The 27,906-nt window shown below is 45.4% G+C and overlaps 1 protein-coding gene across 2 annotated transcripts; it reads right to left on the bottom strand.

The window, feature by feature from the left end:
- Window positions 1–4,925: 4,925 nt before the first annotated feature.
- On the bottom strand, window positions 4,926–27,239 carry fhip1b (FHF complex subunit HOOK interacting protein 1B). Of its 2 annotated transcripts, none has more exons than XM_056423329.1 (12): window positions 26,909–27,239; window positions 21,856–22,253; window positions 17,558–17,965; window positions 16,966–17,196; window positions 13,166–13,411; window positions 12,795–12,962; window positions 11,524–11,603; window positions 10,682–10,851; window positions 8,755–10,176; window positions 7,793–7,971; window positions 7,193–7,355; window positions 4,926–6,823 (listed from the first exon to the last, which is right to left on the bottom strand). In XM_056423329.1, exons 2-12 carry the CDS (start codon window positions 21,982–21,984, stop codon window positions 6,519–6,521), a joined length of 3,501 nt encoding a protein of 1,166 aa, XP_056279304.1. In that variant the 5' UTR covers window positions 21,985–22,253; window positions 26,909–27,239; the 3' UTR covers window positions 4,926–6,518. The 2 variants fall into 2 exon arrangements, with proteins under 2 accessions (XP_056279304.1, XP_056279313.1); XM_056423338.1 differs by having other exon boundaries at window positions 8,755–10,173.
- Window positions 27,240–27,906: the final 667 nt, after the last annotated feature.

The following is a 27,906-nucleotide window of genomic DNA, read 5'->3' as shown; positions in this document are numbered from 1 at the left end:
CGTACGCTCGCAGAATCCATTTAGTCTAAAATGTAATTCCCTTCATGTCTATAGATTTTCTAAGTGATTTTACCCTCCTGTTATGTTCGTTTCTTACATACAGCCGGGATGTTCCCGGGTCAATTTGACCCGGTTAATGTTGAATCACCCAAAAGTGGTCAGCACCAACACCATTACTAACAATTCAATCAGTTTTTTGTGGAATTGAGTTATTCAGCCCTCCATAGAGTAGAGTTCAATCAGGAGAACTCACTCGTTTTAATGAAAAATACATGTTCAAACATTTTTTTATGTACATTGAAAAAGTCTAAATCTAAAATGCATTAGTCTACCATAACATGTATTTTTTCCTAAATTTTATTTGCATTTTGTAAGTTTTTTTTCTTCGTGGGGTGATGCAGATAAATAGAGATGAGACACCTGTGCTGTTCAGGGTCATAATGACCCGCTCACTCAAAATCAAGCCAAATGAGTCATGAGGATTTGTATGTCAAGTAAACTTGTTATGTTTATTTATAGTGTTAAGATGCATACATTATATTATAAGATACCAAAGGCCAGCACAGTCATCCTCTGGGTGCAGTCGTATGTATCTGCAGAGTGTAATGTTGAAGGACTTCTAAGCAACCGTTTTGTATGTTTGGCCCCTCCCCTGATACGTGTGGGTGGAGTTTTCCCGCAGGAAAAAATAAAGGTTCCCGTCAAAATAGTATCTGTGTGTCTCAAAGAGGTGAGGTCGTTCGAAAGAGAGTGTGTGTGCGCCTAATTTGCGCTTTTAAAAGTGCCATCGTCACCGGGAACAAATGAGGAAGTTTATGGAAGTTTAAGGCCCAGAGGCATTTTTTTTATTCATGTAGAAAATGGGAATGGTGAAGATGGTCAGTCCTGCACAGGAATGCCATATCATGCTTTCGTTGCCACATTATAAAGTCTTTCGGAAAGGAAACGCAAATAATTCACTTTAACAAACTGTACGACTGACTTTGCTGACTCAACTTAAAAATAATTGTTTTAAGTCCAGTTGGATAAGAATGTGTTAATTGGGAACGTCACAATTTGAATTACTTTATAGTTTGGGCGCAAGTATTAAAACATTATCTCAGAGCCATTCTTATCGTTATGGTTAATGATGTGTTTTATTTGGTTTTATGCAGCTCAGTAAGTATCCGGTGAGTGTTTTGAGAGAGAGAAGTAGACGCTCTCTTGTTGGAGAGGAGGAGCTTCGGCGTGCCACGCCGCTCAGATTTGCAATTCAGATTCTGCCGAGATTAGAACAAATGTAACCTTGGGTTAAAATGAAGTTAGAGCGGTGGGTGGAAATAGATCATTTCAAATCACACACACCATCAAATATTTCAGTGAAAACCTGTTTCATGATTCGTTTTGGCCACTTCCACTTCCCGAATATAAAACTTATATAGATATATATGTAGAACCTTTTATATAGTGTCAACTAGTGCCTTAGTTTGGGGACCACTGCTCATGTGGGCTGGAGGGATGAGCGACAGGTGGACCTGAGGATCTGTGCCGGTCCCAGTTCTTCGTGTTACCGCTCGCATTACCGACTGCATTATAGATGAGGCGGGTCCAGTTGCTCACCTTGCGATAACCACTTTAACCCTCCTGTTACCTTCACATTTATAACATCTTTTACCCTCGGGGTCAATTTGACCCCAGCAATTAAAACCTACAGAAAATTATTTGAATTAGGCTAATATTGTTTCCCAAGTTTAAGTGTGAGGTCCTTTATGTTTGTTTGTTGACTACCTAAATAGCCCTTTAAATATATAAAAAAGTTGATATTTCTTATATGTTTGACAGTGAAAAACAGCCTGGGGTCAAATTGAACCCAAAGAACACCGATGCGTACAAGTTGTGTTCAGGACAGTGAAAACATATCATCATGTGAATGTTATGTTTTCACAGTCCAATAAATTAGGACAAGTCATGAAATATGAAGCAAAAAAAAATGATGTCAATCATTTTTTTAGAGACGTTAAATGGGGTAAATTTTACCTCAAAGGTAACAGGAGGGTTACGATGTTAAGTTGATGAGCAAACTACAGTTACTGGTGACTTGCGTCTTTATAAAAAAATAAGAAGAAGGCTCCGTGTGAAGATCTCAAAAGATTCAGCAAAATTGTAGTAAAGACATTTTTGTTTTAAATCACACAAATAGTCATGAAACTCAATCAAGTCAAACTTTATAACAAAACCATTGAATTCTGATTATGATGTAGAAAAAGAAAGAATTAGACTCCATGTCCGTGTCTTACCTGCGTCGGCCTCGCGCTCCGCTCTTCCTCGCCGCCTCTCCGCTCCCGTCGACCTCTGGCCCTCCTCCCTCTCCGGTTGGCTGTTGCTAGGAGACCGCCAAGCCGTCTCCAGTTCCCTCCGTATGCAAACTCTCCGTGTGCATCCCCCGGTTGACGTTCCTCCTGCTCTTCAAGTTGTCGCACTCTAAAAGGTTTCCCTTGAAATCCTGCCGCTGCGTCGAGGAAGACGAGGAGTCGGAGCGAGGAGATTTATTGAGGGGCCCAAAACGCTCCGACGAGCCGCCGTTTGTGCGACTGAAAAGAACAATAATTCTCCGAAGCAGTTAATCTAGATTATTTTAGTGATCGCTTCATCCACAGAAAGTCAGCAGAGAGGAAATAAAAGGCCAGCGGTGGTTTCCAGACTTCATGAAGTCTCCAAGTGTGTCAAAAATCAGACAATTTGGTTTTGCATATTCATGTATATTCAATTCAATTCAGTTTATTTGTTTAGCCCATTTTCACAAATTATAAATGTGTCTGAGTGCTTTACAATCTGTCCACATAGACATCCCTGACCTTTGACCTCACATCGGATCAGGAACAACTCCCAAACAACCCTTCAGGGGGAAAAAGGTAAGAACCCTTGAGGAGAGAACAGAGGAGGATCCCTCTCCAGGATGGACAGAACAATAGATGTCATGTGACCAGAAGGAACCATGACACACAAATTAAAACACAGTAACAACACAATGAATACGACAGAGTGGATGAATAGTTGGTAGTAGGCATATTCCACGATCCAGACCTCCACGATCCATCAGGCAGATGGAGGTAGAGAGGAGGAGTGGGCGGAGTCTCAACAGGGCCATGGCGTAGTTGGTAGTAGACATATTCCACAATCCAGACCTCCACGATCCAAATATTCAATTTGTCAATGTACTGTTTTATAATATCTCTGCTTTGTCTATGGATCGGACTATAATAATATAAGATGTGTCTTGATGCGCTCGGAGGATGTGATCGTGTCCTTTCTGTTTGGAGTCAAAGATCCCCTCGTGGATCAGAGGTCTTTGCTTTACTAAAAACAGGTTTCTGAATCCAGGATGTGGAAAGCCTTCATTTGAGCTCCAGCACCCAAATGAATAAAGAATAAATCAACCCCGCTTCGTGGTTGTGCAGCGAGCGCGTCAACATGCTTACTTGTGTTATTATATTAGTATTAGTATTTAGTTTTGTGTTTTATATTTATTTTCATTGATGCTCTGATGTGCACCGCTGCTGTGATTTTTTTAATTAGACAAATAAAGGAAGATCATATCTCATAAAACAGAGATGACACACAATGTGTCTTTCTACTTATTAATATCTATACTGGATAGTTTTAATCCCGAAAATACAACGTTGGCTGCACGGCAGTGTATGTGATGCATGAGGAGAGGTCAAAGGTCACAAGGAGACCACACCGGAGCACGGACTAAAGCCACGAGACGACAAAGAAAGGACACCGGCACACACTGTTGCTAGGCAAAGAATTTATAAATTAATAAAAACATTCCCTTTGTAGTGTTCAGACAGCTTTTTTTCCAACTTTTCTCTCCTCCCCACTTTGTATTTTTGTCCTACGTTTTTTCTAATGATTTCAAAATATAGAAAAATATTTCTGACAACATTCATCGTTACATTATCCGTAGCGCGGGTTCCACTCCGTCCCGTTGGCTCCTCCCACAATGCCGCATTCAATTTGCTTTTTTCTTCTTCTTCTTCCCTTTGCTTTTTGTCCTTTATACAGTATTTACACATTAAATGAGTCCGCGTCGTCTTTCAGCCTCGAGCGCGGGGGGGGGGGGGGGGAGCACGTTTTGCATAGATCACGTCAGGTTCGTGGGGGGGAGGGTTTTTTTTTTTAAAGAAAAAGAAGTGAGAAGATAAGTTACATCCCGTGGTCAAGCATAACAATGGCGGAACATGAGAAACCATTTTCTGAACGTGTAGTGTAGAACATATCGCGGTGACGGTCCCTCCACATGAACCGCCCCTGAAGCTAAGTGGACCCCCCCCCGTTGGCGTGATGGAACAATCCCAACGGTCTGTGGGAACTAACGGGCGTGCGGGAATTAGATAAGCGAGTGCAAGTCGGCGACGTTTGGACACTTTGGCTCGCGGTCGACTTCAAAAATAAAAATACAAAACAATAAAAACATGCACCCGTCAAACGACTGGATTCTAGGAGTGAACTCACCGGAGGGAACTGTAGTGTTCAAGTGTATCCGTCAGAAGAAAACTAAAGAAAAGTCGACATCTCGTCTGAAGCTTTGGGTTTACCGGCTTTCTCTGTTCACGCAACGATCGAGAAAATACATGTCGGGGCCTGGAGGTGGCGCCGAGCGAGACAAAGAAACAGCCGCCGCCTCGGAGAAAGACGTGGAAAAGACATTCATACATTTAACTGTCTTCTTTTTTTATATTAAAAAAAAAAAAAAAAAAGTGCAGGGTGGAGGATTTGGCGCCATTGGACTCCTGCAGCGATCTACTAAATGCTACACTGTCCCTTTAAGAGAGTTTATTACTTGGTTTTTCAAGATGCTCCTGGTGGTGAAAGATGGTACTGTACTTAACTCAACTGTTCAAACTGGCATAGTCTTTATAAGTGGACCCTGAGCACGTCACATGTTGATGTTCTGTTTTAATGTTGTTTTTTATCTTTCATGCTTTTATATTTTATCCTGTATTATTTTATTGTACGGTGATTTGAAAGGCGCCTCCAAATAAAATATATTATTATGACTGGCCAGAGACGTTTCTGTGTGGGCGCTTTATTTACCGCATATTTAAAATATATATATTTAAAAAGTGTGAAAGCAGAGGACGCTCTGGTGAGGGGCGGGGCTTTGGGAGTGAGGTTTGCTTTGCAGAGAGACGCCATTTTAAGAATAGATTTTTTTTTTACGTCACATCTAAATACTAAGATGATTTAACACGGCGTGCTCCCTCATTACCAAACAGAACAATTTAAAAACAAAATAAAAGTCCTCGTGTCCCTTTGGTGCTCGGCACCGTCACACAAAACAAAGAAAACTTACTCTAGACTAACCACACCTGGCCGAGATTCACATGCAGACTCTGGACTAACGGGGGGGGGGGGGGGGGCGGAGAAAAGAGGAACGCGGCGAAGCAATGGCGTGGCGTTCAATTTTAAAGATGGAGACCGTACGGGATGGCAGGCATTTGAGAGAGAGAGAGAGAGAGAGAGAGAGAGAGAGAGAGAGAGAGACATTTATACTTGGTACCTATATAAAAAAAATGGAAAATACACCGAGAACCAAAAACAAATTAGTGTTAAAAGAACCAGAATAGCAGCTCGTTGAGTTCCCGGATGGAACGGTTCTCGTGTTCGGTTTGGCTCGTCCCAAAAATTGTAAAAAAGAGACAATATTTTGAAGCACACAAAAAAAAAAAAAAAAAAAAAGCCTCTTCCAGGCGTGACTTTGAGCTCACAGCTCAGATCGGCCTTAAAGATCAGTCGGCTGACGCCGCGTGACTTTCTCTTCTTTATAAAGTCAATGGAAAATCACGCCAGACGCTCCCTTGAAAGAAAAAATAAACCGTTCTCTTCTCGCTCGCCCTTTTGTTTCTGGCGGACTCTCGGGGTCCTTAAATACAAAATGAAATGTAAGAAAGACTAAACGACACGGTGAAGGTCTGACGTGCAAAGCCGCGCTGCCTTCTTCTAAAAAACCCACGGCCTCCTTTATGGCGAACGGCTCACCGCCGATGGCGTCGACCTCTGTTCTTCTCTACAGAGTGAAAATAAAATCACACACACAATAGTCTTCGATGTTCTTCCCGTTGGCCGTGCCGACTCACCGGCTGGAAAGCGGCGCCCTCCCTCCCGTCTTCCAGTTTTCGTCGCGTTCAGAGCAAAAAAAAGTGCCGCGACGCTCCGAGCGACACACTAGAAACGCGGCGCCCCGAAGCCGACGCGGTTGTACGCACTCCTATGAACCTCACGCGCTTACCGGACTCTTCCGCGTATAGAATGTAAATATAATACATGATATGCCCAATATGGTCGAAGTTTACAGATGAAGGGAATTCTTCCAGTCCGATAGGTTTCCTTTAACGATACAAAAAACAAAATAATAATCTTGCCTTTTCGCTCCGGTGGCGTTGAAGTCCCAGAGCTCCAGTTCGCCCGGTGTCGGCGGGCAAATCAAGAAAGAAAGAACAGAAGTGTCCGGCGAGGAGCCGGATGGGAGGAGCCTACTCCTCGGCCTCGTGTCCGTGGGGGAAGGGCAGCGTGACGGCGTGCTCCTGGGCCAGGGAGGCCAGCTCCTTGAGGAACTCGCAGAAGACGACGGCGCAGTAGACGGCGTTCTTCACCCGCAGCGCCTCCGCCTGCTTCTCGATGAAGGAGGCGCCGCCGGCGCCCTTGAACAGGGCGCTGTGCAGCGACTGGCCGCCGTCGCGCACGTGCGCCAGGGCCAGCTGGGCGGCGTGCCGCGCCCGGGTCGGGCTGTTGGTGTGCCGGAGGATCAGCTCCCCGAGGGACGGCTTACGGCTCTTCACTGGAGGGGAGAGAGCGGGAGGTGGAGAGAGGCGGCGAGGAGGGGGGGGGGAGGAGCCTCTAGAGGCGCCTGCGGCTACGGCGTCCAGACGGCTCTGAGTAACTCCTCTTTGTATTCACATTCATTACTACGCTGCTAAACTCTTCCCAGGTTTTACTCGCTTCAGGAATTCTTTTAGCGGGAACTTCTTGAAAACGGAACAGAACCCAGTGGCGTCTCGATGACTTTGCTTATTTATCTTATTCCATTATTAAACATTTTAAAATCAGTTTAAAAAAAACGATTTTCTTTCAAAGTCATTTTCTCAAGGCTCTTTAGTCATCGCTCTTTCATCATTTCCGCCGTCTTTAATTCTCGAGGCGGACTCACCTAAGGAATCGGAGCGCCTCAGGGTCGGCACCGCCCCGGGCGAGTCGGCCCAGTCCACCTTGCCCCGGGCCACCAGGTACTGCTGCGCTTTCTTCAGCATGGCGGGGAAGTCGTCGTGAGAGGCCGCGAACGCCTCGATGCGGTTCTTCACAGAACCGAGAACCTGAGGGGAAACGACGTCGTGTCGATTACTCGGAAACTTTCACTTCCTGAACTTGTTTGTGTATTTTATTCAGTCAATCAAATACAATACAATACAATATTATTCTATATAATATACAAAAGAGAAAGACTGAAAGGGTATAGGTAGAAGCAAAAAATGCTTATAAAATAAAGAAGAAAATAAAACAAAAAAACAACAATAAATAAAATAAAAAACAAAATATATTTATATATACTACCACATACATCTTCCATATTAATACGTTTTTAATTACATTTATAACTCTCAAGAATTGTTTTATAAATAATTCCCTTGAAAACCAAAAAGTTTTAGATTCTTACTTAAACCTGAATAAATAGGACGGGAAGCGGACGACCGCGCCCACAAACGGGGCGCTGAAAGCCGGCGCCGGTCCCGGGTCGGCGTGGGTTCTGTACCTGGATCAGGGACTTGACGCTGGGCTGGAAGACCATGTTGGTGTTGAGCAGGAAGGAGCGGAGGAGGGGCTGCGGGTAGCAGGCCAGCTGGGCCACGATGCCCGTGAGCAGGATGTTGACGTACAGAGAGTTCTGGAGCATGTTCTCCAGCTTGGCGAACAGAACCACCATGAACGGACCTGCGCGGGAACACATATGAAAATCTAAAGCAGGGTTCTGACACATTTTGACCAGTGGATTTCCAGGACTTTAAACCACATGTCCATGACCAAACGGAAATCTCGGTATAAACATGAAACATTTCGAACATGTTGCGTATTGAGGGCGTACGCCGGCTTATATTTTGAGCGTCTTTCTTTCTAAAACATATTAATTATTTCAAACTCGGCGTAAATGATGTGATTATAACACATTTCCAGGACTTTTCCAAAACTTTTAGGATTTAAGTTTTTTCCAGGACTTTTCCAGGCCTGGAAATGACCATTTAAAAATTCATTCCATGACTTTTCCAGGTTTTCCAAATATTACAATGGAGAAAATTTTTTTATTTTAAGTGCCGCGTTGGTGCAGGAAGCGTACGCCGAGTCACGCTAGCGTCAGCAGCTAACTCGTTAACGGCTAACGGGACTTAGGAACTGGCCCCCAAACGTTTTACCGTGAGGGACTCGCTCCCGTACGCCGTTACTGAGAACACCAAAGTAAGGAGTCTGGGTAATTTCCACAACAACAAAAAATAGCTCCATAGAATTTAGGATTCTGTATTTTAAATTACAACGGAGGAAATAATCCGTTGAATTTATTATCGAATTATGTAAAAGTTAGAGACTAAAAACACACACAAAAAATACAAAAAACATTATTACGCATATTTAAAATGAATAAATAAAATATACATGTGTACACACACACACACTATATTGCCAGTGGCCCTCCGTAACAGTCCGGTTGACCACACCCCTCACCTGTGTACGGCTTGTTTAGCGGTCGGGCCGGGCTGCCGAGGCCCAGCGCCGGCCCGTCTGCCTTCGGGTCGCCCGTGGGCGGCGGCTTCGGCTCCGAGGGCGGCTGCTGCTCCTCCTCCTGCGGCGGCGGCCGGCGCTCGGAGGACAGGTCGTCTCCGGCGCTCTCCTCCTGCCGGCCGGCCGCTCGGCCGCGCTCCCTCGCCCGCTCCTCCAGCTCCCTCAGCTCCTGAGTGAAGGCCTCGATGCTGATGCCCTGGCCGCCGCCGCCGCCGCCGGCGTCTCCGGGGAGCGGCGGCTCCCCCGGCGCCTGCTCCAGCAGCTCCCTGATGAGGCTCTCCACGGACTGCGGCGCCCGGTCGGCTTCCGGCGGATCGGAAGACGCGCGGCGCGGCTTGGAGGCGTCGCCGTCGGACGCCGGCGCGCCGACCGCGCCCCGACAGGGAATCCCATTCGGCCGCGGCGACTCCGCGTCGCTCATTCCGCCGTCGTGGAAAACGGACGGCGGCGGAGCGGCGCGGCCGTGCGAGGAGCACGTGGCGAGGGATCCGTTCCGATTGGCGTTTTCGTCCGGATACCGGCGCTCCCCCAAGTCCCTCTTCACTTTCTTCACCTCCAGCCCTCTGTCCCGACTGTCGGAGCAGCCGTCCTCCTGCGCCGCCGTGCCGTTGCACGTGGCCTGGTAGCCGACGGAGGCGGGGTCGTGAGGCGCTGGGGACGAGGCGGCGTGGGACGATGACGAATGGGTGGCCGAGGACGACGAGGAGGAGGAGGAGGAGGAAGAAGAAGTAGAAGAGGAGGAAGAGGGGACGAGACGCGGGACCTCCTCCCTCTGCAAGCTGCGCTTCTTGGAGCGCGGCGTGAGGCTGATGGAGTTGTTTTTGCCGATCGTGACGTCCCACTCGCCGCTGTCGCGCTCCGAGCCGCTCCACTCGGAGCGCGCGGCGGCCACGACGGCGGCCATCCGCTGGCCCGGCGGGGGGGTGCCGCCGCCGCCCTGCTGCAGGGAGAAGTGCTCGGGGAACATGGCCATGGCGGGGTTGGAGGCGGGGTTGGAGGCGGGGTTGGAGGCGGGCGGAGGCGGAGCGGCCGCGCTCGGCGAGGGGTTCTCCCCGTCGTAGGGCGCCGACCAGTCGCGGCACGCCCAGGAGCAAACCTCGATGCCCCGCCGGGAGTCCTTGAGGTAGTCCAGGTAGCCCGAGTCCCAGTCCAGGCCGTCCGCGTTGGCCGGCTGCTGGTGCATCGGGCTGTCGGGGCACGGCGGGTGGGAGGCGCCCGACTGCGGCGGCTCCGAGCCGGCGGGGGTGGAGGGAGCCCCGCCCCCTGGCCCGCCGCCGCCGCTCTGCTGGCGGATGAAGAAGGCCAGGCGGGACGGGGTGCTGGGTCGGGGCGGCGCCGGGGACTCGACGCCGGGACCGCTCGCTGCTGTCGGAGGGAACGACGGCGCGTTAGGCGAGAATGAAATCTCGTTCGTCTCGAGTCGATATCGCAAATATGCGTCGACAATAGGGCTGCAACAACGAATCGATAAAATCGATAAAAATCGATTATTAAAATAGTTGGCAACGAATTTCATTATCGATTCGTTTGAATAAAACAAATTTTCATTCCTTTTCCAAATATTTTGGGATTTTATTTTTTTCAATTACTTTTATAGGCCTGCGAATAGCCATTTAAAAATTCCATGACTTTTCCAGGTTTTCCATGACCGTACGGACCCTGTTTTGAATAAAGGGTTGAAAATTAATGTTTTTTTGTTTTTTATCCGATTAATCGATAAAATAATCAACCGATTAATCGATTATCAAAATAATCGTTAGTTGCAGCCCTAGTCGACAACAAATAAATAATGTGTGTGATGTGCTTTCGAATGACTTCGTGCATTTCACCCAATTGATGAAAAACAAACAAAGCGTTTCTCGTCGCCCACCTTTAGCCCAGAAGGCGCCGTCCTCGTCGCGCTCGGCGGAGGACGCCGCGTTCAGCCGGCAGCACTCCGGGATCAGCGACAGGAACTTGTCCGCCGACTTGCCGTACAGGTCCGTCTCTCTGATGGCTCGACGCTGACTCAGCATCACGTGGGTACAGGGCAGGAGATACCTGGGGGGAGCGAGAGGAAGCACGGATACATATTTATTTATTTCTCCATCCTCCCGGTGAGAAGTAGCGCTACGTCACAGGCAGCCGGAGACAAACGAGTTGCTTTGACCTGTAAAAGTTTCATGAAATTAGGGCTGCAACTAACGATTATTTTGATCATCGATTAATCTGTTTTTTATTTTTTCGTTTAATCGATTAATCGGATTAAAAAAACAACTAAAAACTGTAATTTTCAACCCTTTATTCAAAACAGGGTTCGTACAATCATGGAAAACCTGGAAAAGTCATGGAATTTTTAAATGGCTATTTCCAGGCCTGGAAAAGTAATTGAAAAAAATAAAATCCTAAACATTTTTTAAAAGTAATGCAAATTTGTTATATTCAAATGTTAATTTACACTGTATATATACCAGGGTTCTTACACATTTTGACCAATGGATTTCCATGACTTTTCCATCAACACAACGAATCGATAATGAAATTCGTTGCCAACTATTTTAATAATCGAATTTTATCGATTCGTTGTTGCAGCCCTAAATAAAATAATATGAAATTGCTCTTAGGAGGGACGATAGGAGGGACAGAAGTCCTGCCGTAGGCTTCGTGCCACAGGTGTTAAACCGTCAGTTGATCCCAGGGATCCACGTTTTTGCGTATTGTGAGCGTCCGTACCTGAGAACGAGCTGCAGCATCACGTCCTCACAGTTCAGGGACAGAAGGGTCCGGAAGAGGCTCAGCGACACCATGCACAGCTGCAACGCGGACAGAGAGACAAGTGCTGGTCGTTTGTTTGGCGCTCAACAAGTTTCCCGGACATGTGGGAATCCTGTGTTTAGCAACAACGCAACGGAATAGTCTCAAGGTGACAGGGAATGTAAGATTGTTTAACTAAAAATATCCCCGTGTATCGTTTTCTGGCAGACTCCATTTGCCCTTCGCCATTTTTCTGCAAAGCCAGATCCTTCTGCCAGAGACGCTTTCAATCAATGGTTGCTCTCAGCCCACGCACCGCCCGCACAACCGAGTTAGAGGCTCCAACACACATACACATACAGAGAGAGAGACACACACAGAGCCACACACACACACACACACAGAGAGAGCCACACACACACAGAGAGAGAGACACACACAGAGAGCCACACACACACACACACACAGAGAGACACACACACACACACACAGAGAGCCACACACACACACACAGAGAGAGAGACACACACACACACAGAGAGAGAGACACACACAGAGAGAGCCACACACACACACACACACACACACACACACACACAGAGAGCCACCCACACACACACACACACACACACAGAGAGACACACACACACAGAGAGACACACACACACACACACACACACACACACACAGAGAGAGACACACACACACACACAGAGAGAGACACACACAGAGAGCCACACACACACACACACACACACACACACACACACACAGAGAGCCACACACACACACACACACACACACAGAGAGACACACACACAGAGAGAGACACACACACACACACACACACACACACACAGAGAGAGAGCCACACACACACACAGAGAGAGACACACACACACACACAGAGAGCCACACACACACACACACACACAGAGAGCCACACACACACACACACAGAGAGACACACACACACACACACACACACACACACACACACACAGAGAGAGACACACACACAGAGAGCCACACACACACACAGAGAGAGACACACACACACACACAGAGAGACACACACACACACACAGAGAGACACACACACACACACAGAGACACACACACACAGAGAGAGAGAGACACACACACACAGAGAGAGAGAGACACACACACAGAGAGAGCCACACACACACACACACAGAGAGACACACACACACATATCTATATATAGACATGAATAGATGTATTTATACCCGTGAGTTGCTGCTGATGCGCGTGAGCAGCGTGTCCAGGATGGTGTCGTTGTCGTGGCGATGCAGCAGGATGAAGCGCAGGAAGGTTTTGAGGAGGGACGTCTCCGACACGCTGCGCAGGAACAGGTCCAGGTAGGCGGTGCTGGCGATCATCTCGTCCACCGACGACTGCAAAACAGTCAGAGTCAGTGTGACTATGAATAAGAATAATTAAAAAAAAAAAGGCATTTAGACCATTTTTCTCAAAGATCTTTTATAGACTTACATGGTCAGTTTGACTATATCCACCTAGTCTTATACACACATTCCCCCACATATCCTGAATGGTATCTGGCCACACAGACCTGTTCTTTCTGCCCCCCCCCCCTCACCTTATGCAGCGCGGGGCCCATGACTGGTACGAGGAAGCCGTTGTGGAGGTAGTCCAGCAGCTGGGAGCGGACCAGCGGGTGAGCGACCTGCACCACGGCGTTGCAGAACTCCAGCGAGTTCATGAACAGCACGAGCGACGACACGCTCATCCAGTCCTCGCGCCGCAGGGCGTGCCAGTCGTCACCGCGGACCTCGATCTTCCTGGGCAGCGAGGAGTAGAGAGCGCTGAGGCCCGTCGCCAACACCTGAGGGGAGGCAGGAGACACGCGGCGTCAGAGAGGGGGGGGCGGCGGCGGCCGGGTCGACCGCTACGAGGCGAACGAATGAAAGCTAACCGCTGAGCTGTTACGCTAAATATTTTGAAACGTTTTGGAACTTTTTGTATTGCTGCTCGAGAAAGACGGTCAGTTTACATATGTCAATAAACTGATGTGGATTGTTTTCTTAATTATGATTTTTTTTGTCCCTAATAATAAAATAAAAACCGATAGGAGCTAATAAACCGAATCGATAACCTGCATCAATAAAAGTACAAGTATTGATAAAAACCCTTTTGATAGCTGTACCTCACTCAAGTGAGGCCTCCGGCTCTACGTCTAAGTTTAATAAATAACTCCAGTGTTCTAATGGTACATTGTGTTTGCTAATCGCCTTAGAAGACTAATATCTGATTAGAAAACCCTTGTGCAATTATGCAAGCACAGCTGAAAACAGTTATGCTGGTGATATAAGCTATACAACTGGCCTTCCTTTGAGCTTGAAGTACAAAATTAATACTTCAAATATGAATCATTATCTCTAACCTTGTCAATGTCTTGACTATATTTTCTATTCAATTTTCAATTCATTTGATAAATAAAAGTGAGTTTTCATGGAAGACGCGAAATTGTCTGGATGACCCCAAACTTTTGAACGGTAGTGTATATATAAATATATATTTATATAAATATATATATATATAGCAAGCTGAAACGCCCCGTTGATTAATTGCTTATGGAATTTGTCGAGCAAAGTATTCTGGGTTTTGGTCTCAAGCCGTCACATTGGGTTAAATTAATGTAAAGTAATCACGACTAAATCTGCCATTTCCTCAACTAAATGATTCATCAATTGACCAAGAAAATAAATCAGCAGAAAAAGGTTTTTAAATGTAATAGATCCCCGTTTTAGTCCCAGAGATGGCATGTTTATGTTTTGGTAGGATACATAACACCTGGCAGTGTGTCAGAAGCAGTGCGTTTGCACGACACCGCTAACGACCCGACGGATACGGACGACGGCCCGCTGAGCTGCGCTTGATGGCGTGCCCCCAGCACATGATGGACAAATTCCCATTTCAAAGCCCTCGTGTCCCTCTGTTTTGACAACAGCTGATGACATTCGTGGAGCCGTGTCCTCGCTCGCCGCACCGGTAAAAAACGCACGATGTGGTAAATATGGGCCTCGTTAGATTCAGAGGGGAGCAGTTGGTCCTCGATGCCACCTCCGCCGGTCCTCGCAGCTCGTAAGTAGGTCAGACCGAAGCTGCTGGAAGGAGCGCGATGCAGAAAATAGCCGAGGCGGCTTTTTAACACCAGAACGAAAGAGCAGCGGCAAAGATAACGGCTCCGTCTGCAGCTCCGTCTGCAGAGATGTTGCTCAGTCGCTGTGATTTGTGAACAGAAACTTGGTCTGTTGACTTCTTAAGAAGGATTGGGTCCGATGTTCTCGTGTATGCACATGAGTCACTATCAAAGGTCAGCAGGTTCACACAGCTGTATTTAGCAGAAATCCATTTTTAAAGCGCAATAAGATAAAATGTGGCTCTTTACTAACACCTAGTGGTGGCTTGTGGAAACTACAACAACAAAAGGTTGACAGCACCAATATTATTGTTTTTTGATCATTTACAGACTGAAAAATATGTCAAAACTGACACTGAATGTTTTGTTTTGATTAAATGTGATCTAAAAGAAAAAGGGAATTCATCATGGACCATATTTTGTTTTCATCTGCATAATTTCTTTCGAAGTTAAGCCTTCATGACCCGTTTAACACGGTTACGTCTCCAATAAATTCTCTGATGAACTTTCCGGTGGTTTAGACAAAGCAGCAGCATCAAGGAGTCGGTGAGGTAACTTTCAGTAGGAAGTCTTCTGAGTTCAGGCTGAGCTGATAAGATGAAGATAAGGATTAACGACCTGTCAGAGTGCAAAGTCACGTCCTTCCCCTTCTATTATCACACACCATCACTGATGCAACACACACACAATAAGCTGTCCTCAACATTCACATCATTGAAGAGCAGGTCACACTCGTGTGTGTGTATAATACGGGTGGGCTCTTTTCTGTAAATAACGGCGCCGAGTTGGATGTCATGCATAGGAGCGTGGATCACTGCTCAGTCAGCTAAGGAATCAAACATTCTTTTGGGATCGTAGAACATTAAAAGATAAAAGACAAGTTGTATATTTTCTGGGAAGTAAAAAACTTTATATCAGAATATCGAGAACGATAAGCCGTGAAACCCAAAAGGCACTGAAGGTGAGGTCATATTACCAACTACTACCAACTACTAACAACTATGCCATGGCCCTGCTGAGACTCCGCCCACTGCTGAGACTCCTCCTCTCTACCTCCATCTGCCTGATGGATCGTGGAGGTCTGGATGGTGGAATATGCCGACTACCAACTATTCATCCACTCTGTGGTATTCATTGTGTTGTTACTGTGTTTTAATTTGTGTGTAATGATTCCTTCTGGTCACATGACATCTATTACACCTGTCCATCCTGGAGAGGGATCCTCCTCTGTTCTCTCCTCAAGGGTTCTTCCCCCTTTATTCCCCTGAAGGGTTGTTTGGGAGTTGTTCCTGATCCGATGTGAGGTCAAAGGTCAGGGATGTCTATGTGTACAGATTGTAAAGCACTCTGAGACAAATCTGTAATTTGTGAAAATGGGCTGTACAAATAAAATGAATTGAATATTTAAAATTATAATACTTTAAAATAATCCTTTCAAAATAGTTATTTAATAAATGTTCAATAAAATATAAAAAGTTATTTAATAAATGTTCAATAAAATATAAAAATAGTTATTTAATAAATGTTCAATATAAAAAGTTATTGAATAAATGTTCAATAAAATATAAAAATAGTTATTTAATAAATGTTCAATAAAATATAAAAATAGTTATTTAATAAATGTTCAATAAAATATAAAAATAGTTATTTAATAAATGTCCAATAAAATATAAAAATAGTTATTTAATAGATGTTCAATAAAATATAAAAATAGTTATTTAATAAATGTTCAATAAAATATAAGCGTATGTTCATAAATGTAAAAAAAGAAAAACCTTAATTCCACACAAAATGGGCTGTACAAATAAAATGAATTGAATATTTAAAATTATAATACTTTAAAATAATCCTTTCAAAATAGTTATTTAATAAATGTTCAATAAAATATAAAAAGTTATTTAATAAATGTTCAATAAAATATAAAAATAGTTATTTAATAAATGTTCAATATAAAAAGTTATTGAATAAATGTTCAATAAAATATAAAAATAGTTATTTAATAAATGTTCAATAAAATATAAAAATAGTTATTTAATAAATGTTCAATAAAATATAAAAATAGTTATTTAATAAATGTCCAATAAAATATAAAAATAGTTATTTAATAGATGTTCAATAAAATATAAAAATAGTTATTTAATAAATGTTCAATAAAATATAAGCGTATGTTCATAAATGTAAAAAAAGAAAAACCTTAATTCCACACGTTTCCTCTTCACGTGCACCGGGACGCTCACCGGGCAGAAGTAGGAGTTCTCAGCGATGTACCGCGCCACGGCCTCGTTGCTGGCCGAGGTCGCCATGACCAGCAGCAGCGCGTCGCGGGCCTGCTGTCCGATGGCGCCGTCCCGGTGGATGAACGGCACGAGGAGGGAGAAGATGAGCAGATTGGTGGAGCCCTGCTGGGCCGGCGCCGCCCGGAACAGCATCTCCAGGACCACGGGCTGCCGGGCCATGGACACGCAGATCTGATGGGGATTTTACACAATGCTGCGTGTTACAGGTCCAAAACACACGGCAGGGGAATCTGGACACGGTCGCCGGATTTGATTCTTCTGGCGGAGAGGCGTGCTCATGAGAATTATTCTCCAGCTTGTGAGGTTTCAGTGCGGAGCAAACCAATCCGCCGTTTCATCCACATTTAACGTTCTTTCCTTTTGCCTGCATATTGTAGCAGAATTAGGAGGTAAAGTGCAAACTTTAGCGGTCGGTTTCCTGGAGTTGCCTAGCAACAAGACGAGTCGACTTGTGCTCCTTTCCGACCGTCCGTTTGTTCTGACTGAGCAACAAACAACTCCCGAAGTTGTGCGTGAGCCCAGGTGGGCGTACCTGGTTGAGCAGCAGCACCAGGCTGTTTTCCAGGGCCAGAGGACACCCGAGATCCGGGTCGGCGCACGCTCCCAGCAGCCTCAGCAGCGGGTGGAGGACGGCCGTGTGCTGCAGCAGCGGCTGCTGCGATTGGCCGATGAGCATCTCGAACAGCTTGAGCAGCGCCCCCTGGCTGTCGGGGTCCAGGCCGCGGCGGAGGTGCCACTGGACCAGGCGCTCCAGGATGTTCTCCGTGACCACCAGCTCCAGGATGGGGCCCATGGGCGCCCCGGCGGCGGGGCCGCCCTCCGCGCTCTCGGCGGGCCGCTCCTCCGCCAGCAGACACAGCATCTGGTCGGTGTGATTCCTCACCGCCGCCAGGTCGTCGCTGGAGGACGAGGGCTCCTGCTGCTCCAGCACCCACGAGAGCTGAGCCAGAAAGGAGCAGCGTTTCAGTAAAACGTTCAACTCTCGACATAGTCCTCGTAGGAGGAGCTCAAAATAAAAAAAATTACATTTAAACTGACATTTTATCCCATTTCAAATCAGTTCTGAACAAGTTTGGGAATCCAGAATAAGAAAATAAAAAGACGGGGGAGGTGGCTGGACTGGTTGTATTCATCGAGCTGGATATTTTTGGACGTGTCAAAACAGGAAAAGCACAGGTGTAAATAATGAGATGGAGTGAGATCGAGTTTCTCTGCATCGTCTCATTGACACGGCGGCTGTGTCCCAAACCGGCCATCGTTCTCAAGTGTCTCTCCATCCTATCGGCAGGGTTCTTACACATTCTGACCAGTGGATTTCCAGGACTTTAAACCAAATTTCCATGACCAAACTGAAATCTCGGTATAAACGTGACATATTTTTAACATGTTGCGTATTGAGAGCGTACGCCGTCTTATATTTTGAGCGTCTTTCTTTAAAAAACATATTAATTATTTCAAACTCGGTGTAAATGAACATGCGATTATAACAAATTTCCAGGACTTTTCCAAAACTTTTATGATTTAAGTTTTTTCCATGACTTTTCCAGGCCTGGAAATGACCATTTAAAAATTCCATGACTTTTCCAGGTTTTCCATGACCGTACGAACCCTGTAGTGGAGAGGGAGGGGGGGAAATATATATATATATGGGTATACAGAGTAGTGCAACAATTACAGCCGTTAGTGGTAGCAAGTGTTGATCGTGAGCAGTCGACTTCAGAGTTAACTATTCAGTAAAGTTTTTTTAGGAGTCAAAGACTTCAAAAAGGTCCATAAAAGGCAATGAAACATAATTTAATAGAATGAAACAACAAACCATAAGCAGTCGGAATAGATCGGAAGCAGATTCAAAACCAGAAGCTATATTCAAAAATAGGGATTACATTCATGCAAAATAATTCTATTTACATTCCACTTAAACGTTATAACATTCATCGCTTCACATAGATGCATGAAATTACGCCGCTGGATTGAAACCGTAGCTTTTTAAGAGCAGTGGGCTGCTGAGAGGCGCCGGGGAGCAACTAGGGGTTCAGTGCCTTGCTCAAGGGCAATTAGAATGCAAACAGCAGGGAGGCCAGGGATGGAACCGGCTACCTTGCGGTTTCAGGACGACCGCTCGAACACGCGACAGAATATATTAAAATATACAAACGGGTTGACGGATATTATAAACAGTGGTGTTAAAAAGAAGAAGAAAAAAAACTTGTGCCAGCAGGTCGAGCTGCGGCAACGATGACGTTGCAGATCTCGGAGCCGCTCGTGAAGACAGGAGACGAGCTCCTCCGGGTCGAAGCCGCTCGACGTTTGCGGCGGGGAAAACGTACGAGAACCGCCGTGTGAACGTTGCGCAAGATGTGTAAAAAACAAAACAAACAAAAACACTCGTCGTTTTAGTTTTTGTACATCTCACATCCGCTTTTCATCGACCGGCAGATACCGACAGATCGTGAAAACGTGGGAGGATTGATATTTCGATAAAATGACAGGGCGCGCCGGTTTGTCGAGGTCGTGCGGAGACATGTGGCGTCGCTTCAACGTCTCGGGGACATGTGGCAATGCAGCTGCCATTCGCTGTCGGGGCGGATTAGCGCTCACTGGAACGAAGAGAGGACATTTACTTTTTATTAGGGCTGTGAAACGATTAAAATTTTGAATCGGGTTAATCACAGGTTTTTGTGGATTAATCATGATTAATCACATATTACCGATATTCTCGGTATATTTTGTGAGAACATAGAGATTTATGACAAAAGACGGATATATACATTTATACATTCTTCTATACAATGGTGCTGCAACTCAGCAGTTATTTAGCAGTTTTCTTCCATATGGAACATTAATACATCTTCATCCTAAACAGAATGTTTAACCCTCCTGTTACCTTTCGGGTCCATTTGACCCCATTCAATGTTTAATGTCGGTGTTCTTTGGGGTCAATTTGACCCCAGGCTGTTTTTCACTGTGTCAAACATATCAGAAATATCAACTTTTTTATTTATTTAAAGGGCTATTTAGGTAGTCAACAAACAAACATAAAGTACCTCACACTTAAACTTGGGAAACAATATTAATTCTAATAATTTTCTGGAGGTTTTAATTGCTGGGGTCAAATTGACCCGAGGGTAAAATATGTTCGTAAATGTAAAGGTAACAGGAGGGTTAAACAGAACATTTTTCTCTTGTTTGTCAACCATTAACTCCACCATGATACAATCTAAAGGTGGACAGATTGACAAGTGACTTTTTTTTGCTCGGTCCCGATGCGCGCGCACGGAGCTCTGTGGCGCGCCAGACGGAGATCGATAAGTGTTAACGCAACGCGAAGAGACAGAGATGACATGCTGCTGTGGAGATACGATCAACAACAGACGTTTAGTTTAATAAAAGAACAAAGGCGTGCTATAGAGAACATGTCAGGGGGCGGGCCAATCTCTTTAATGTCATGCGATCTACCGACACTACGCCGCGATCGACTGGCAGGTCGCGATCGACGTGTTGAGACCCTGATCTACAGGAAGTAAAAGTCGTAACAAGGTTTCCGGAGGTGAACCTGCGGAAGGATCATTACCGATGAACAGACCGTCTGCATGAGAGCGGACAGAGTTCAGATTGAAGTGGTGTATTGGAAGCTCATTTTGCTAGTGACTTTTTTTTCATCCCAACGACCAACAACAGACGGATTGGAAGCTCATTCTGCGCATGCGTTAAATGCGTAAAAAAAAAAAAAAACTAGTTAAACCTGTAATTGGATTAACTGAGTTAACGCGTTATTTTTCACAGCACTACTTTTTATCTGTTAAAATTTTTTTCTTTTATAAAAAAGCAGTAATTCTCAACCGCTGTGAATGAGTAATGGATGTGCGAGGGTGTGACGCATTTCGTGCTGAAATGAGTAACACTGGTTCGTCGGGTTGGGCACCGGGACAGAAACGCAACGCACATGTCGGTGCCTGCGCCGATTGAAATGGAAAAAAACTTTTCTTTTGCACTTCTCTGGTGACTCCGCCCTGTGAGCAGGTTACGAGCCGATCATTTAACTTTGAGAGGGAGGTGTGTTTCACTTTCAGCGTGAGGCTGGGCGCGATGGGGAGACGGTCCCCCTGAACACGTGGAGACCGATGATGACGAGCAGCCTGAACTCAGAGTAGTACCGGAACGTGGATTGCAAGTCTTGCATTCATAAAAGTAGGTCAACAAATAATAAATTAGCCATTATAAACATGTTTAAGATAGCTCGAGCTACGAGCGTGACAGTCTGACATCCGTTTTTTTGTCAGTGCTCCATGAGAACGGCTTTTACAGGGAATACGGTCGAAAAGGTTTTTAATGTCGTCATTGTCAATTGTCGTTTTGCGCTTCTTTTTTTTTTTTTTTAAGTATCGGCTCAGACACCGGTATCGTTTTAAAAGTACCGGTTTAGCACGGATATCGAAAAAAACCAAAAAAACGATACCCAAAATGCATTCTCAAATTTAAGGAAATAATACTGGAAAAAAAAACTACGTTTAAGGCAACTCGAGTTTTTTCGGGGATTTCAAAGTGGATTCGTGGACATTTCTTTGCCATAACTTCAGATATGATGATGTCCTCCCAAAGCGCAAGTCATGCTCAAGCTAAAGTGTGTGAGTGTGTGTGTGTGTGTGGGTGTCTACAGATGTGACTCAGAAGAGGAGGAGTGAGAAACACCCCCAGGGGCGGTACGCCTCAAAGTTTGAGGATCTCTGGAAGCGATGGTCACTCTGCTTTATTTTACCGCACGGCTAGATTTTGTCCGTTTCGTCATTATTTCTGACAAGAAACACACGCTGTGGACGCCGTGCGTCTCACCTGTCTCCAGTGGTTCTCAAACACCATGAGGCAGGTCTCGGGGTCGGCGGTGCAGGGGCCGGAGGGGGCGGCGCTCCGGCCGGGCCGACTCCCGGGACCCCGCGGGTTCAGCCTGCTCAGCCAGCTCATCGCTGGTCCCCGGCGAGAGGTGGGTCGGACGTCACGAGCGACAGAGAGAAGCCGAGAGGGCGAAGAGAGGGGAAAAGAGGGAGGGAGGTGGGAAAGAATATCCAGGAGGAGGGGGCAAAACGCGCCGTCACTGCCAGTCAGTGTACATCTAGGAAGAGGCCGCCGCCGCCGCCGCCGCTTTAGAGTCCGTGTGACCCCGTCCGCCCTGTCATCCGGTCTGGAGCCAGCACCACTCCATCGCCGGTGAGGAACGTCAGGAACGTCACTCGCTGCGTGAAACAATCACAAAACACATCGGAGGGTTCACAACCTTTCAAACCTTCGAAAGGTCCCAAATTATAGAGATGGTTTAGTTCCACTCTCCAAGTTTATATTACTTCAATATCTCTTTGTTTGTCCATTAGTTTGGCTCTCGAGATGTGACGTCATGTTATAGAGCCTTCATACATGTGTGATATACATATACACAGTAGATATAAATGTATGACAAACTAAAATGGAAAATATATCGTGGGGATTGTATATATTTTCCGTTTTAGTTTGTCATACATTTATATCAACTGAAGTATCAGAAATGTAACTTGTAAACAACCAGACGGGCATGAGGCCGGTCAGTCCTGTGCTCCGCTTCATGCACGCTTTTATCTTCGCATCAAGGTTAACGAAATCTTATTGTGAAAATACCAAAACGCTTGCCTCCAATTTAATTTTTCACCCCAACAAGCGACGTGAATTTGGTATTTGACTCAAAAGTCTTGGCGGGTTGTAGCTGACAAAATGTTGATGTCAAGTACAAAGATAAAAACAGGAGGCCTGGATGTCCTGACCGCAGCTTTTATGTCAGGGTTCTGACACATGTTGACCGGTGGATTTCCAGGACTTTAAACCAAATGTCCATGACCAAACTGAAATCTCAGAATAAACATGAAAAATGTACAACATTTTGTGTATTGAGGGCGTACGCCGGCTCATATTTTGAGCGTCTTTCTTTAATAAACACATTAATTATTTCAAACTCGGCGTAAATGATGTGATTATAACACATTTCCAGGACTTTTCCAAAACTTTTATGATTTGTTTTTTCCATGACTTTTCCAGGCCTGGAAGTGACCATTAAAAAAATTTCATGACTTTTCCAGGTTTTCCACGACCGTAGGAGCCCTGTATCCGAGTCGTATGCAAAGAACGCCCTCTGTCCATAAAACACCTGGTTGCGTGATTTGCATGATATCGAAAGATAAGAGGAGCAGTGAACCGACAGACGGGTCAAACACTGAAAGGACAGAAACTGAAAACTCCAGCGAGGGTTTCTTTCTGAGGCGAGGGATGACAGGCAGGGCTCGGACACATGTTGACCAGTGGATTTCCAGGACTTTTCCAAGATTTTAAACCAAAATGTCCATGACCGAACTGAAATCTCGGTATAAACGTGAACAATTTAGAACATGTTGTGTATTGAGAGCGTACGCCGGCTTATATTTTGAGCGTCTTTCTTTAAAAAACACATTAAATATTTCAAACTCGGCGTAAATGATGTGATTATAACACATTTCCATGACTTTTCCAAAACTTTTATGATTTAAGTTTTTTCCATGACTTTTCCAGGCCTGGGAATGACTATTTTAAAATTCCATGACTTTTCCAGGTGTTCCACGACCGTAGGATCCCTGTACAGGAGTCGTCCAGGAATCTCTTTGGAGCGTCGACTCCTCTCCGTCTGGTTGAACCACACTTTTCCATAATGCTGCTGAAAACACTGCTTCCACCGTCACTTTCTAAAAGCTCCAAGTAAAAATGATCTCCTGGGAATATCCAGTGGTTTATTGTGAGGATTATTTGGACAGATAGGTCGACGGAGAAGACGTGGATTATGCTGCGGGAGTGGCTGTGACGTCTTTTTTTTGCTTATTTGATTAAAACAAATTTTAAAAAATAGATAAATAGATATATGGAGTTTGTTATGGAATAAACATCAAGATAAACTTAAGAGAAGTCAAATAAATGTTGCTGGAGAAACCAGATCTCCCCTGTAATACGTTTAAAGTTGATGTCATAAGCCGGGGGGTCAAACTCTTAAAGGGCCGGCGTAACGAAAACACTGTATAAACTACTGCCCAACATATTGTTAAATAACTCTCTTTGCATTTGATTATTGTTTATTTGAGTGTACAAATATTGTACATAAGAACATTTATCTAATATTACAACACAAATCCATTGAATTTGAAACCTTCAAAATAAAAGCACAGAATATTTTTCATAAATTTCTTGAAGAAAAGGGGATCGCGTGTCTTTCAAGCCGTCGGGGGCCGCATAAAACGGCGTGGTGGGCCGGATGCTGCATGATGGTCACATGACGTGGACTAAAGTCACATGACCTGGACTTAGCTCAGACACAGGCACCAGGTCTCATGGATCAATAAAAGGGCCCGTGCTTTTCTTTATGGGATTCACGATACGGCAGATGTGCGAGTGAACAGGACCGGCCCTGAAATGAGGGCAGGAAAACTGCAACGTCGACATTTCTAATGATTCACCCGCCCTCGGCCGAGTTAGTTATAGCCCATGTTGCTCAGAGAAAATACTATGCAATTTGTTTTAAATCTACCAAATTATTTCAGACACAGATACGATAGAGGAAAAAAGTTTCTGCAGCAATTTGACAGACATTCAGACAAAACTTTGTGGTCCACACGTGGACATTTTACATATGCGTTTTATCTTCAGGACTCGCACAAAGCAGCATAAAACGAGTCCAAAGTCCGGCTCCAGAACGCACCAACGGGAGGCCGCAATCATCAAGACAAGGTTTGCCAAAGGTGAGCCGTACCGCGGTCGGGCCAGTGGACACGCCTTCTTTCTGCAGGAACTGTCCAGGTGAGCGCACCAGTAAAAAAACAAAAAACAAGTCCATGGAAGAGACTTTGGACTCCAAGGTCTCTGATTATTCTGCCCTTCACATTCCTCACATTTTCTAAACTTTTCACTGTGTTTTCACGGATCGCTTTTGAGTTTGCGGCTTTAAAAAAAGGCAGCGAGCGTTCCGTGACGGGCATGAACAGAGTCTCCCTTCACCTGATGCTCAGATTACTTTAAGGTGATCCAAAACACAACACCTTGCTGCCCGTGTGCTACCTGAAATGCAGTCATTTGTTTCCCGGAGCCCGTTTACTGATCTCTTGTGCCAACAAACATGTCCCCTCTGGTAACAGCCCTCACGGCGACGCCGCTTCCCCAACGCGCCTTCAAAAAGACGACTCCATGGAAAACTAGAATGGGCACTCGGTAGAGCGCATACCTTCGCATATAACAAGATTGGGCATTGAATTATGAACATGTTGGCATTAGTTGCATGCCAATTGGATAAAAAAGAAGATGTTGACCTTTTCATGACCTTGACCTTGACCCTGGACCCAATCGATCCCAAGATCTAATAAAATGGTCCCCGGATAATAACCAATCATCCCACCAAATTTCATGCGAATCGGTTTAATACTTTTTGAGTTATGCGAGTAACACGCATACAAATAAATAAATAAATACACGGCGATCAAAATATAACCTTCCACATTTTTAATGCGGAGGTACAAATCCAGCAAATATTCCAGTGGTGAAGATGAGATCAAGTTGTCATTGTTCCTTATATTGTCCAATTTGTTGCGTATTAAAATGTCTGTCGACAGATTTATCGTTTCAGCTCTAAAGCGGTCTGTTATCAGCTAAATTACTCATGAACAATGTGATGAGCATTTTGAAGATCTGAAAAGAAAAGAAAGTCAGTGAGAGGACCTCGAGTTCAGGAATCTGATCCAGCAGGTGTTGCTTTCTAGATAAATGATTGGTACCAACAACAAAAATAACTAATATTGAGCAAATGCATAGCTTAATGTAATCTGTTAAAAGTACAGTGTGACTTCAGCTATTCGCTTACGATCTAGGTGAATTAAGATGAGCAATAACTGAAGGGTTGAGTGTTTATGTCTCAGCTGACAAGGTGTAAAGATCACACCCCTTGACGACATTCCAGAACCACACCCCCATAAACCAGGACACACACACAAACACACACACAGAGAGAGACACACACACATACAGAGACACACACACATACAGAGACACACACACACACAGAGAGACACACACACACACACACATATACAGAGACACACACACACACAGAGACAGACACACATACATACACACAGACACGACCACACACACATATACAGAGAGACACACACACACAGAGACAGACACACATACATACACACAGACACGACCACACACACATATACAGAGAGACACACACACATACACACAGACACGACCACACACACATATACAGAGAGACACACAGACACGACCACACACACACACACACAGAGACAGACACACATACATACACACAGACACGACCACACACACACACACACAGAGACACACATACACACACACACACACACACACACACACACACACACACACACACACACACACACACACACACACACACACACACACACACACACACACACACACACACACACACACACACACACACACACACACACACTTTTTGGTGTGCCCCCTTCTCAGTCTTGACAGGCTTCGGACGTTTGGCGCACCTCGGCACTGAAACCAAATAAAACCGAGCTCGCCTTCAACTAATGGCTTAACTAACGTCCCCATAGGAGCACTTGATCTCCAAGTCATCATCCTGCGCCAAACGTCAGCCGAACCCGAGCGACTCGCGGTGGAAAACAGCCGTCAAAGCCTCAAGTGATGCGAGCAGCGAGTCCGTAAAGCGTCCACCGCACCAGATAACGGTGCTTTGGCACAGACGTGTCAGCCGCGTACGAGCTCGACTCGTTCAGTTGAAATGTCGGCCCGGTTTCCAACGGGCGTAATTAAACGGTTTACTCACCTTCGGGCTTTTCGCGGGGAAACCTCAACGGTCGTCGCGAGCGCCTGTTTTTTTTCTTTTTTTCTTCCTCCTGGATACCCGCTAACGTAGCCGGTGAGCTAGCGGGTTGCTAGCGACTAGCTGCTAACGAATTCCACAATGTCAGAGCCGTGAACGGGCGACCGGCGCGCAAGAAACCGGGAGACAACTGGCGAGCTAGACCATATTGAGCCGGGCGAGCTAACACGTTGACCACTCCTTCGCTCGGGCTGCCGGGCATCCTGTTAGAGACAGATAAACATCCCATCGGATGGTTCCTCAGACGCTCTCCCCTTTCCCGCAGCCATCTTACTTTGACTCCTCCCACTCGACTTCTGACTCACGCCCACGGCGACGCGGCCCCTCTGTGTGTGTGCGTGTGTGTGTGTGCGTGTGTTTGTGTGTGTGCGTGCGCGTGTGAAGGGTGTCTTGTGGCACAATTAAGGAGGAATCTGTGACCCAGTTCCACGCGAGTACTTGACAACATGTGCTTTTTTTGTACTGACAGTTCTGTTGTGGACTACCTCCCGACAACACGGTGATGAAATATGAGGAAATCACACCGGAAAACAGTGACAAAATAATTAATCATAAATACACTCTATATACATTATTAATGTGGTAAATGACTATTCTCTGAATGAAGTCTCTCCATAAGTGCATAAAGGTCCATCTCCAGTGTTCTAATGGCACATTGTGTTATCGCCTTAGAAGACTAACGGAGGGGTACAAAACCCTTGAAAACCGTTTTTATGTGAGCGCAGCTGAAAACAGTTATGCTGGTGAGAGAAGCTATAAAACTGGCCTTCCTTTGAGCCAAAAGTTTGAAGAACAACATTAATTTTTAGAATAAAAATCATTATTTATAACCATGTCAATGTATTGACTATATTTTCTATTCATTTTGCCATTTATTTGATGAATAAAAGTGTGGAAAACACGAAACTGTCTGGGTGACCCCAAACTTTGAACGGAAGTCT

Source organism: Pseudoliparis swirei, chromosome 2, assembly GCF_029220125.1.
Source record: "Pseudoliparis swirei isolate HS2019 ecotype Mariana Trench chromosome 2, NWPU_hadal_v1, whole genome shotgun sequence".
NCBI classification, from domain to species: domain Eukaryota; kingdom Metazoa; phylum Chordata; class Actinopteri; order Perciformes; family Liparidae; genus Pseudoliparis; species Pseudoliparis swirei.
This window is presented reverse-complemented; position numbering and strand designations above follow the sequence as displayed.

Excerpts from the sequence above, each read along its gene's own strand:
- fhip1b (XM_056423329.1), bottom strand. The coding sequence starts at position 21,984 with ATGAGCTGGCTGAGCAGGCTGAACCCGCGGGGTCCCGGGAGTCGGCCC. Across the intron at positions 17,197-17,557 it reads TGGTGCTGCTGCTCAACCAG|ATCTGCGTGTCCATGGCCCG; the intron begins GTACGCCCACCT and ends AATCCCCATCAG. Across the intron at positions 13,412-16,965 it reads AGAACTCCTACTTCTGCCCG|GTGTTGGCGACGGGCCTCAG; the intron begins GTGAGCGTCCCG and ends GCCTCCCCTCAG.